This window comes from Rutidosis leptorrhynchoides, chromosome 4 (genome assembly GCF_046630445.1).
Source record: "Rutidosis leptorrhynchoides isolate AG116_Rl617_1_P2 chromosome 4, CSIRO_AGI_Rlap_v1, whole genome shotgun sequence".
NCBI classification, from domain to species: Eukaryota; Viridiplantae; Streptophyta; class Magnoliopsida; order Asterales; family Asteraceae; genus Rutidosis; species Rutidosis leptorrhynchoides.
The window spans coordinates 458,148,284-458,161,246 of record NC_092336.1 but is presented as its reverse complement, the minus strand read 5'-3'; the positions used below and the strand labels follow the sequence as shown (position 1 = coordinate 458,161,246).

Below are 12,963 nucleotides of genomic sequence, written 5' to 3'. Positions count from 1 at the left end.
ATAAGCTCTACTTTTTTTTTTCTTCATAAGCTACTAGAAGTAGGGTGTGTTTGGACGAAACTAGCTGGAGTTGGAGCTTATGGCTGGAGCTGGAGCTAGTTGCTGGAGCTGGAGCTTATTATAAGCTCTACTTTTTTCAAGAAGCTACTTCTAAAAGCTTCTTTTTCTAGGGCTTCTTTTTCTAGGGGTGTGTTTGGGTGACGAGCTTCTTGGAGCTTATGGGAGCTTATAGGAGCTTGAGCTTATGATTTTAATAAGCTCCAAATCATAAGCTTCGTTTGGTAGACCAAAAAAGTAGAGCTTATGAAAATCATAAGCTCTGAAAAAATAAGCTACTTTCAGAAAGTAGAGCTTATGAACTGAAAAATAAGCTCCAGCTAGTTTACCAAACACTTATAAAAAATAATAAGCTCCAGCTACCAGCTTAGAAAATAAGCTCCAGCTCCAGCTCCATCTCATAAGCTCCAGCTACAAGCTCCAGCTCCAGCTACTTTCATCCAAACACACCCTATGACTTGTAGTTTATTAAAATATTAAGCTCAAGCTCCAATAAGCTCACATAAACTCGTCGCCAAACACACCCGTAGCTTATATTTTAGGAGCTTATGATTTCATAAGTTCTACTTTTTATGTCTACCAAACAAAGTTTATGGCTTGAAGCTTATTAAAATCATAAGCTCAAGCTCCTATAAGCTCCCGTAGAAGGGTATTTATACGACTCTTAACAAGCGACAAATTATACCAATAATATTGAACCTAATGGGAACCATTCCTCATGTGACTTAAAATCTGGAAAACCATTCGCCACCAAACACTTCGGGTATGTTTGGCAAAACTAGCTGTTAGCTAGAGCTGATAACTGGAAGCTGATAGCTGAAAGCTGATAGCTGTTAGTTGGTAGCTGTTAGATTTATTTAGACGTTTGGAAGAGTAGCTGAAGCTGTTTAAAAAAATGATAAAATTACAAAAATGGACATTAGAAAAAAACACTTTCATCAATTTAATTCCATAAAACATAACCAATAAAAAACGTCAAGCACAAAATATAATAGTACTAATTTTTAATGAGGTGAATTATATATTCATGTAATAATATTGTTTAATAACTACACAAATTCAAAACACTAGTAACTGAGAACACTAGTAAAGGGAACGAGTATATATGTCAAGCATGCAGCTGACTTAAAGAAATACAAGGCCTACAATATAAAAAGCCATATAAGGCGGGGATGTGTTTGGGTGACAAGCTTCTTGGAGCTTATGGGAGCTTATAGGAGCTTGAGCTTATGATTTTAATAAGCTTCAAATCATAAGCTTCGTTTGGTAGACCAAAAAAGTAGAGCTTATGAAAATCATAAGCTCTGGAAAAATAAGATACTTTCAGTAGCTTATGAAAAAAAGTAGAGCTTATGAACTGAAAAATAAGCTCCAGCTAGTTTACCAAACACTTATAAAAAATAATAAGCTCCAGCTACCAGCTTAAAAAATAAGCTCCAGCTCCAGCTCCATCTCATAAGCTCTAGCTCCAGCTACTTTCATCCAAACACACCCCTACAATATAAATGCATACGTGTTTTCTGAGTAAATAAATGAGTGGCTTTCAAATAAATGGAAGGATACAATGGTAATTAAAAAACTAAAAAGCTCATTTTCCTTTTAAACGCTGGTATTTATAGCGTTTAACATTAGAGTTTAATGAAGCTTTTTCCAACACTTAAAAAGCTCTGAGCTATTACATCCAAACGAAGCTTTTTATTATATAAGAGTTTTTTTTTTCTTCATAAAAGCCAAAAGCTAAAAGCTTTAAAAAGCTTCAAAAAGCTCTATGCCAAACATGCCCTTCATCTGAATCCACAAACTTCGGGCTACTTCACAATTATAGTAAAAACAAGACCTAATACGTGTAAGGCACGTGATAAAATTTAACATTAATGAGTATCGTGCAATTTTTGACAAAATGAGTGGCCAATGGCGTAATAAATCTTTTTAGATTTTTGGGGAAAAAAGACAAAATTATGCTCGTCGTCCCTAAACTTGTATCCGGTCCTCTCAGATCATCCTTAAACTATTTTTTTTTGCTGGCGTCGTCCCTGAACTTGTACTTTGTAACTCCGGTCATCCCTCCGTTTCAATTTTTCTGTCATCTCATCTCATGTGCATGACACATGAGGGTATTTTAGTCTTTCAATCAATTTTTGGTGCCTTTATCTTTTTCTTATCTTCAACAAAACCTTTTAAACCAAAACCAAATCGATGCAATCCTTACTATACATTATAATAAAGTCAAAAAAGAGATACATTAAAATTTTTCTCCTAATCTCAACCATTGGATCAAGAAAATTACCATCACTTATCCATTTTGATATAATTATAAGTCAATAAGTGCATTATGAAAACTTTTTTCCGATATTACCCCTACATTAACAAAAACACGGGTAATTAAAAAACATATACAGAATACACAGAGCAGTCGACACCTACAATCGCCTAAGCTAATCCACACCTACAATCAATCGGAACATGTAATCGCCTCAGATCATCGACTTCTTCGATCATTAGGTTTTTCATATCATCTCTGTTTTTGTGCTATCTGCTATCATCCATCGAACCGAAAAGTAAATATGTGCTTCGATCTTTTAGGGTTTTACGATTCCGCTGCCTCATATATCATGTGATTTAGTCTTCGATTAATTGCGGTATATAAAGTATTAGATTTGTGTAATCATCTTGATTGATTCCTGATCCAATCCGGTTAATGTTCAGGTTTGTATTTGGTTTTTTATTATTACTCAGTTGTTTGATTTGTTTTGATTGAATTACAATGATTGTATTAAATTTCATAGTCGATCGTATTAATTGAATTCGTTTTTATTTTTACAATATTTGATATTTGATTTGTTATGGGTGTGGTGTTTGTTGGGCGATTAGGGTTAAAATTTGTATAAGTGTTAATATCCTTGCGCACAAGTATGACAATTTCTTGAATCCGATTTCTTGAATCCAGTCGCTGATGATACACATTCTTCCCTAAGCTCTCAACTCTTTCGCTCCTCTTAAATCACAACGTTTAATCAAACGTCTGTTCTTTTTCTTTTCTATTAGGGTTTTTCATTTGATTCCAACCTGGTACGTTTTTTTTTTTTACTCTGTAGTTTTTCCTTTTTTTTTTTTACTAGGGTTTTCTTTCGATTTTGTTATCATTTGAATTTAGGGTTTTTTCTTCTGATATTGTTAAACTTCTTAAAGTCTGGGTTTTTTGTTTTGATGTTGAAATTGGGGTTTGTCTTTTTATTCTGTAATTTTCAGAAAAAAAATTAGGGATTTTGTTTGTTCTTAAGAAACCGCTTCTGTTAAAAAGTTAGGGTTTTGTCAAGAATAAGTTAAGAGGTTTAAATTGTCACCTTAATGGTAAACATAGAGAAACAGAGGGGCATGCATTTTGTACATTGATGATTGAAAGCTTCTCCCTTTAAAGCAAATCTGAATAAGGACCAAGAGGCTAATAAGGTAAAGTTTATTCTCTTTCTTTTCCATTACTGTCCCAATTTATTAATCCACATTGATGATTGGTGTATTGTTTGATTTATATTATCTTTTTTGGGCATTTTGTTTATTACTTAAAGCTTTATATGATATAATAAACAGAGGCTTTGGATATCTCATATATGACATGTTTGAAGGATATTAAGGAACCAGTGGCCAAGAAGTTAAAACTTAAGACATTTTCACACAGGCAATAACTTAGAATTATTAACTTTTACCCATGTCTTTTGGTACTAGGCTGGCTGCTTTGGATCTTTTGATAAGATCTTGACAAATAGGCACTTGCAGAGATTGTGCAGTTGACGTAATTGGTAACCGTTGTTGTACATTCAATGATGAAGTAATATATAACAGTAAGTACTTATAGGCAAGATATTTTTTGTAGTTTTAACGATTCTGAAGTCATTAAAGATGACTAGGTCTCCATTATTTTTTAAAAAAAAAAGTTAACTTTAAACTTGTGAACATCAAAGGTGGTGAATTGAGCGGGTTAGATATAGTTTTTTTTCCCTAATATTTTTCTTTTTGATTAGTGAAATATGGAATGTAGGTTATTAATCTAATTATTTAACCCTGTTATCATTATTCCATTAGTTAACAATGTTAACGTTGATATCATTATTAATCTGAATATGATATTGTCTATGTATTTTGTTTAAATTAATCAATATTGTTTTGAATAACATAAATACATATTTGTTTGAATATGTTAGTTTTAATCGTATAAGGGACTCAGTTTTCTTTGAATGGGCTGTATGATTACCAGAGATTTCACAATGAGAGCACCTTAAGGAGTGTCATCGAGATATAAGGTTGTTTGAATGGAAAGTTTTGACACCGTATTCAGGACCACTTGCTGTTATTGGGACCGTTTTGTAAGTTAGATCATCTATGATTTTTCTAATTATAGATATTTTATACTTCATAGGTATGTGCTATCCGTTTTCCCTTGGTGCTAGCCTTGCTCTTTTACTACCAGAAATTTTTGCCTCCCGAGTTAGAGCAAAGGCAGTACCCTATCTCTTTGAGTGCATTTGGTAAGTCACCAATCATCGTTTCTAATAAAATGATCTTTTTAATATAAATTTCAATAGCAGTAACACTTGGAAAATTGGTTTAACTTGTGGTTTTGAGCGGATATTAAACTTCGTTATCGGATTGTATTTCTCGAGTATGGTAACAAAATTTGGCATAAGGAAAGTGCTAGACCATTGTAGAATGGTTATGTTTATTATGTGAATATGGATATATTGTACATTTATCGGTTTCGAGTTATTGCATAATACATTTGTACTTTACAGATAACGGAAGGAAAATTGGCTCTAGAAATGTGTAATGATGAGTTGTTTGTTAATTAGAGTATTTGTTGATTAGAATATTTATGCATATATCACATTTGCACTTCTAATATTGAGTTGTTTGTTAATTAGAGTATTTGTGTCATGATGACATGAGGTGTTATGCGTTTGAATTTTGAATTATAAGGTTTCTTTACTTCAGTTCGTATGAAATGTTTTTATTTAAAGTTTGTTAGATTTAGTTAGTTAATTTGATAGTTGTATGATGAGATATTGTATTGCTTACTTAAATTAGCGTAGATTTAGCTTACACTCCGATTTAATTAATTTTGTTTGTTTGCACTCTAAACTATGAAATGTATGATTGGTTTGTATTTCTGCTCCAGTAATGAAATCAGCCCATGTTTGGATCATTTGAAGATCAACGAACTTGATGAAAAGAACGAGCAGGGAAGGTTAAAACAAGTGAGTTACAATGTGGCACTTTTAGGTGAGCTATTTCTTTTTCTTGTATATCATTAAGTTATGACGTTAAGTTTGGCGTCAAACTCGTGTGCCATTTAAAGATTAAAACTGTAGTTATAGTGTCACTTGAAAGAAATTCTTTTTTTTTTTTTTTTTTTGCACTTTTGACGAATACAATTGTAAACACTGAAACATTAACTACGTGTTTATTACTTTTTTTTATCTTGGAGTTTGAAGGAATCCAATACATATGTTTAATAATAAGCTGCTGGATTGATTGGAAATTTTATGAAACCTTTTGGACGGGTGGAAACGTAAAGGGTTGATATAACAATTGATACTTTTCAGAGTACACAACTCTGTTACATATAATAACTGGTAAATATGATTAACTAAAATAATATACAGCTATTACAAAAGGGTGAATCTTTACCCATATGACATAGTTTTTTTTAGATAGCCGTTGGTAAATAATTTTAAATGAAAACGTCAGGTTTGTTCATAGTCTGATGAGGAGGGCGGCACTCAAAAGTATTAAGTCAGTGTTTACAATACTTTGTGGGTTGCTAGCAATTTTATTTAATTTTAGATACTGTTGTTATAATTTTAGTATGCAACAAATGAATTGTTTGATTCTGATACAGCTTTGATGGAGTATCAGGTTCACCCTATAATGATTGTAATATGCGTATCAAGAGTTGAACTATTATAAATTTAATATAATTCCGTACATATAATAATAAGGAATTTAAGCTCTGTACCATTCTGGTTTTAACTGTCGCGATTTGCATACTTAATTTATGGTTCAAAACATGATAGTTTGTATGATCCGAATAACTGTTATGTTGTTCATTTTGATGCTGAATCATCATCACCTTAAGAGCAAATTGAGAAGTATCGGTTCACGAAAAATCATCTGTTGTTTGTTAAATTTGGGAATGTGGACCGACTATGGTTGATCCTTTGCTTCAAGCTGCCGCTGTTTTGTTAAGAGAAGATAGTGGCTGGGAGAAGATAGTGGCTGGGAATGGTTAACTCAATTTGGTAATGTGGTATACAGTATTATTTTTCATTGGTATCTTAATAGTGCTCAGTTTTTTAATATCTTGTTTACTTCGATGAATTAAATAAACCAATTATTAATTAATAAAAAACAATGTAATTGTCAAGTTGTTGGTAATGCTTATTATTCATTCCAGCTCATTGCATTCATTATTAGATGTTAATTCACATGTTATAATTCTTAGTCCTACATTCAACCTCGTTGCATTCATACCTTAACCGGTTTTATTTTTAATTTTATAAGAAACTAAGATCAACTTGACAGTATAAAAAGACTAGCATACATATATTTTTATTATACAGATTCAGACTTTGTAAGTTGTAACACTGATCCACTAATTACTCTGTATATAACAGATGGTCTCACATAGGCTCTCATTAACTCTAACATCGTAACCATTATATTCGAAAGTACAACTTATTTTATTTTAATAGCTAAGATTTAGTATATAAAAAAGTCCTGCACAAGGAGTTCTACAAGTAGCCTGCATATTTGTGTGTGGTTTCTTATATATATTTTCTTCAATTCCCTTCACTTTTACTCCCATTTCTAATCCATTAGTTTGTATTCAAATCTCTATCATTTTATTAGCAGAAATATGGCATCTACAATCAGGGAGTTGGCTCACTTACAAATCCCACTCGAAGACGTACGTAAAGCCACCAATAACTTTGATAATAGCAATATCATCGGGGAAGGTGAATTTGGAAAAGTGTACAGGGGACGGCTCTTGCGGTCTGGCAAGTTGGTGAAAATTGCTGCTCGGAGATTAAAGCGTAATGACCAACAAGGAGTCATTGAGTTCTGGAGGGAGATCTCGATGCTTTCGATTCTCAATCATGAAAATATTGTCTCTGTTATCGGGTTTTGTGACGAACAAAATGAGAAGATGATTATAAACAAGAGCTGTGCAAAGGGAAGTCTCTTGATGCATATAAGCAAAGAGAGACTCACATGGATCCAAAGATTTAGGATATGTGTTGGTGTTGCACGTGCATTAAGCTATATGCATGATAATTACAATGAACGCAATTACTTTGTCATACATCGTAACGTCAATAGCTCAACCATATTGTTGGATAATAACTTTGTCCCTCGGTTGTCAGGTTTTGAATACTCTCTCAAACATGTCGTAGACAAAAAGGAGCAGGTTCTCCTATCTAATGCTATTGGCACAAAAGGGTATATGGACCCAGAAATTACGAAAACTGGAGGTGTGACGCTGAAGTCAGATGTCTACTCATTTGGCATTTGTTTTATGGGAGGTGTTATGCGGAAGGAAAGCATTTATTCCAAATGAAGATGAAGATAAAAGATTTTTAGCATCGTTGGCCATATCTCATTATCAAAATAATAATCATTATGATAACAGAAAACTGAAAGATATAATCAATCATGATCTATGGAATCATCTGTCACAGGAATCACTCACCAGCTTCTCAAAAGCAGCATATTCTTGCATAAAGAATGAGCGGGTACACCGTCCATATATGAACAGTATTATCCATGAACTTGAGAAAGCATTGGAACTTCAGGTGTCATTTAATAATTCGGTAAGATACTTCGATCTCTTTCCATTTTTGTTTTTCATTTTAGCCGCATTCATCATAGTAAATTAATTTGATGTTCCTTGTACTTCATACAAAATTGTATCTTTAAGATACACCTACACATGACATAATTAAAAGTGCATGCCTATACTCCTTGCGTGTAACATGCATCCGTGATAAACTCTGTGAAATACTCTGTATGACAATGTGCAAAAAATGTACGGGTAAAATGGTGTTTTTACAAAACACCATTTCAACTACAACACTTCATTGATTCGATTTGCGGCAGGTTTTTGTTTCAGCTTATTTTGGTCACTAGAGGATTCCACCGAGTCACTTGAAGATTCCTGTTAAGTCTCAATTTATTGTATTAAAATGTATAGAATTTGTGCTAGGACTTAATTGTAAAGGGAGTGGGTACCGTGTCTATAAATACCCACACACCCTCATTGTTAGGGATTGATGCTCCTAACCATGTTCAAGAGAGCAAGTGGAATGTTCTAGTTAGAAAGCAATAACAATTTCAGTTTTACATCTCTCTCTAGAACCCCAAGCTTTCTCTCTCTAGTTCTAAGCATCATTCATCATTCAAACAACAAATCGAAGCTATAATTCAGGCAATTACACGTGGTATCAGAGCAGAACAACTGCTGTTGATCGATCTCTGCTTCTGATTCGTTGTTATAATTCACAGATTCATGTGTTCTTAGGGTTTCAAGTCAATGTTTGTCAAATTTGAGATTATTTGTAGTTCTAGAGCTACTTAGATCAATCTGATTAGTGATTTAGGTTCTTAAACAATCATTCAAGCTTCGTTAATCACCTAATCTGATCTACAATCAACAAATCAAAAGAATCATCGAGTCAAAGTTTTCATAAAAGTCAAACTGTTTTGGCGTGATTTTGAATCAGTGATTTTCGATCAAATCTGAGGTTATAGAAAGTTTTCTGATCAACATTAGTTAGATTCTTCAAATTTACAGCGTTTAAATTGTTCAATTGATACGACTGTTGTCAAAAATTCAGTTTACAATATTATTTTGTCATAGATCAGATCATAACAGCATTTCTTCATGTTTTAGGATCAAATCATGAATATTAAGTGTTAAGCGCTTGACTACTAACATTTTGCAATCAAAATCAAGTGATTTACCATAGATTTGAGCGATTTCAGCTTAAAACCACCATAGGACCACCGTAACCGTTTTCTCCGGCGACCGGAATCTGCTTCTGATGTTCATCATCTTCATCATCATGTACTCGTACGTCTGAGAATACATGTTTCATTCCACTCGTATGAATTATCATACCACTCGTACGGATCGTTCTCCACACGTATCTTGATTTGAATCACTCGTATATTGAATCACTCGTATAATATTTCATCACTCGTACGAGGTATCGTCACTCGTGTGTCATCATCACTCGTGCATCACTCGTATGGTTGATTTGGGAAGGAAAAAAAAATGGATTTGGGATATTAGGGTTCTTGAGTTTGAAGTACTATAGAAGAAGACGTACAGAGGGATAGAAGAAGAACACACAAACACGTTTTAATTTTTATAGGCTCAAGTTGATTTAATTTTTACAAGCCCAAATTAGGATAAAGCCCAAAAACCACTTTATAAACCAACAACTATTAGTTAACAACATGACTATTCGTAATTTAAATGAAGAAAAATCTTCGGATAAACGGAGGGTGCATGTAACAACCCGACTTTTTCCATTAAATACTTAACGACTATTAGTTAAATTTCTATAATTTTCTACGCAAATTTTTCTTTCTTTCTTTCTTTCTTTACACATTTTGATATGTGTTAATTTACCCCTAGAAATATTTGAAGCCTAATAATAATTCGAAAACTAATTATTGAGCTAATAATTCAAACTAATAATTAGCTTAATAATTTAAACCAATAATAAAGTTTTTTTTATTATTATTATTATTATTATTATTATTATTATTATTATTATTATTATTATTATTATTATTATTATTATTATTATTATTATTATTATTATTATTATTATTATTATTATTATTATTATTATTATTATTATTATTATTATTATTATTATTATTATTATTTAACCAAACATGACCCTCTTAAAAATCATTTAAAGTAGCCACCACACATTGACAAGATACTTAATTACTAGCAAATAAACCTACTATCACTAAAAACATGTTTTACAAATAACTACCTAATGCAGATTGACTAAATAATAAACTGCTATCCTAATTAACTAACTAAGAGAACATGGAGTAAAAATATGGATACGTGCAAACTACTAATTAACTCTACGTGCCTAACTGCTATTTTGTTAATGGCTTATACATCACATGGATAACTACTTGTAATTAACAAGAGAAACATGGAATCATGGAAGCATGCACTTGTTGACTTAGTGAAAACATGGAGTTAGTATACTAACTTATTCTACATGAAAAGTGAGGAAATAGATAATTAGATAATACTCCGTAGTTGTAAATAAGTATATATATGAATATAGTCGACTTTGTGCAGGTTTTTGGGTGTATGTGTGTAATACCCGTAATTTTAATCAATTAATATGATAAGGAAATGTGAAATTATAATTAGTAAATAATTTAATCCATATGAATATATTAGGAAAAATAAAAACGTGATTTCTTAAGTACAGTGTGTAGGTGTATTTTAGGATACATAATATTAATATTTTAATATATATTTTTATATATAAACCTTGATAGATAACCATCAAATTAATGTGACTAAATTAATGAGAGCTTAACATAAAGATTAATTAATTATAAAAAGTGTCATGGTCATTTTGTTGGAATCACGTTGGTGGGTTTTAAATAGCCAAATAGAAAGATATTATTTTATTTTAAGTATATAAATGAATATGTATCAAAAGTTACAACTCATGATCCTATTTTTTTTTGCTTTAGATTTCGTTATATACGATTATAATTTGACGTGTAAATAATAAATAATCATAATCAATAATAACTAATTTAAAAGAGAAAGATATTGTAGAGGTGGTTGGAAAGTAAATCAGTAGAGCAATTAAAGGAATTACTCGTATTTTAAATTGTAAGATATGGAATATGGATATGTACTGGAAGTTGTAGCTCACTCTTTTTGACTTATTTTTTTTTCATTAGATTTATATATATAATCAACATCAATCATCAATCATAGCAAATAATAAGAAAACTCACCATCATCCATCATCTTTTCTTCAAGAACACCACCCTCAATATTTGTTTGATCGTTAAATTGATCGCATAGCCGTGTTCCTCTCGACGAGCCCTACGTATCTATACCAACAATTGTATGATTAGGGTATGATCTAAAAACTCTATTTTCCAGATTTAATTGTTAATCATATGATTTATATGTTCTATTGCTCAATTGGTCTGGTTTGTACATGTAATTAGTCGTTATATTGTCTGAATTGCGAGTTAGGGTTTAATCACGAATTGTATTGCTATGCTACTGGTTTTGTGACTTTGCTTTCTGTAATTGAAAAGTGTTTAGATGGATAGCTATCGAAAAACTATTGAATTTTCTCGCTTGAATCGCATGATTTCGTTTAGTATAGCCTAAGTTATGATCGTTTGAAGTTTCAGTATGTAATTATGCAACAAAACGAAAACTGCCATTTGTGTGTTATGAACTGGATTATGAACTGATGTAAGTTGGATAGAGAACTGAAAAACACATAAAATGGACTAGGATATCATAGTAAACGGATTTGTAAAAGTCGTTTTATGATTACTTGAATGTTCGTGCTACAACGTGTTGACTGGGAATTTGTTTATGAACCAAACGACCATTTAACATGCTTTTTGATGACCAAGCTTTTGTATTCTGTAAATTACATGATTAGTACTTGATACTTCATGTAGACTTCATATGATAAATGTTTCTAGATATTCGTATATTTGACCCTGAAAACGACTACCTGAATAGGAACGAATCTGTCTATTTTGCACAAATAAATGTATAGCATGAAGTAGGAGTTGAATTGGACTTTGTGCTTCTGGTATGTAGTATTATATGTGTTTCTTAGAATATCTTGTTTGTATGTTAAGCTCTGAATGTTTTGTTTGCTATGTGCAACATGCGCGCCGAAACCGATTGTCTGAATTCTGTCTAAATCAGAAAGTCTGTCAAGTAGGTCAAAACTGTACAAATTGGCTTCATGAAATTCTTTGATTATTTTACCACTAATAATTTGAGGTGTTCAGAGTCATCTCCAATTAGCCATTCATTTATTGCTATTTTCTAAATTAAATGAGAATTTTTGCAAAACTGATGCGCAAACAGAAACTGAACTTGATTGTGTTGCATGCTACGTGAGTTCTAGGAATCGTATGATAGTGTGCTTAGACTTTTTAGAAAGCTTATAACATGTACTAATGATCTGGAGTTGTTCATAATTGTTTGATGTGTCATTCGTGAACTATGCTTGTCCGATTGCTTGACTGCTGTTAAAACATACGATAACTAAACTAGTAAATGTTAATTTGCTAATCGAATGTGTGAAACTTATGAGTTGACCTTGGTTTGAATTTTTGATATCATTGACATGACCTACTGATGTAGTTGACTTAGGTTGACCAACTTGAACAAGTTTGACTTGCATGATCTAGTTGACTATATGTTGACTTTTACTTTGAAACGCGTCGAGTCGAGCAATAAGACAACTTATACTATGAAACCACATTTATTTAGGACATATGTATTGACGAACTTAAATACGTATACTTAGGTTGCATTACTCGGCTATAAACTGTACAAGTCATTTGTCTTTCAATCCGAGCTTTATTCAAAGGTGAGTCTACAGTCCCGCTTTTTACATGTTTTCAGGGATGAGAATACACGCTGTTATACTTATATTATCAAATGCTTTTTGTATTGACACGAGTACTATATATGCATATTGAGTTTGTTCACAAAGCCTCTAGCTTGAATACTTTTAATACCATCGATGTAAGCACAATTTAGATGGACGGATCCGTTAGGTTGACAACCTCACCCTACATTATTAA

At 32.0% G+C, this 12,963-nt stretch overlaps 1 protein-coding gene and 1 long non-coding RNA gene across 5 annotated transcripts; both read left to right on the top strand.

Annotated features, from left to right (window-relative positions):
- Positions 1–2,458: 2,458 nt before the first annotated feature.
- LOC139844433 (uncharacterized) lies at positions 2,459–5,530 on the top strand. Of its 3 annotated transcripts, XR_011757953.1 has the most exons (5): positions 2,459–2,763; positions 2,929–3,507; positions 3,781–3,896; positions 4,257–4,580; positions 5,228–5,530. It is a non-coding gene; the product is annotated as an uncharacterized lncRNA (long non-coding RNA). The 3 variants fall into 3 exon arrangements; XR_011757952.1 differs by having other exon boundaries at positions 2,459–3,507; positions 4,310–4,580; XR_011757951.1 differs by having other exon boundaries at positions 2,459–3,507.
- Positions 5,531–6,314: 784 nt separating this feature from the next.
- LOC139844432 (serine/threonine-protein kinase PBS1-like) lies at positions 6,315–8,451 on the top strand. Of its 2 annotated transcripts, none has more exons than XM_071834654.1 (2): positions 6,315–6,350; positions 6,964–8,451. In XM_071834654.1, exon 2 carries the CDS (start codon positions 6,968–6,970, stop codon positions 7,667–7,669), a length of 702 nt encoding a protein of 233 aa, XP_071690755.1. In that variant the 5' UTR covers positions 6,315–6,350; positions 6,964–6,967; the 3' UTR covers positions 7,670–8,451. The 2 variants fall into 2 exon arrangements, 1 of the variants encoding a protein (XP_071690755.1); XR_011757950.1 differs by lacking the exon at positions 6,315–6,350 and having other exon boundaries at positions 6,792–7,922; positions 8,209–8,451.
- The last annotated feature ends 4,512 nt before the right edge of the window (positions 8,452–12,963 follow it).

What these genes read in the sequence shown, in the direction of transcription:
- LOC139844432 (XM_071834654.1), top strand. Translation starts at nt 6,968, where the DNA reads ATGGCATCTACAATCAGGGAGTTGGCTCACTTACAAATCCCACTCGAA.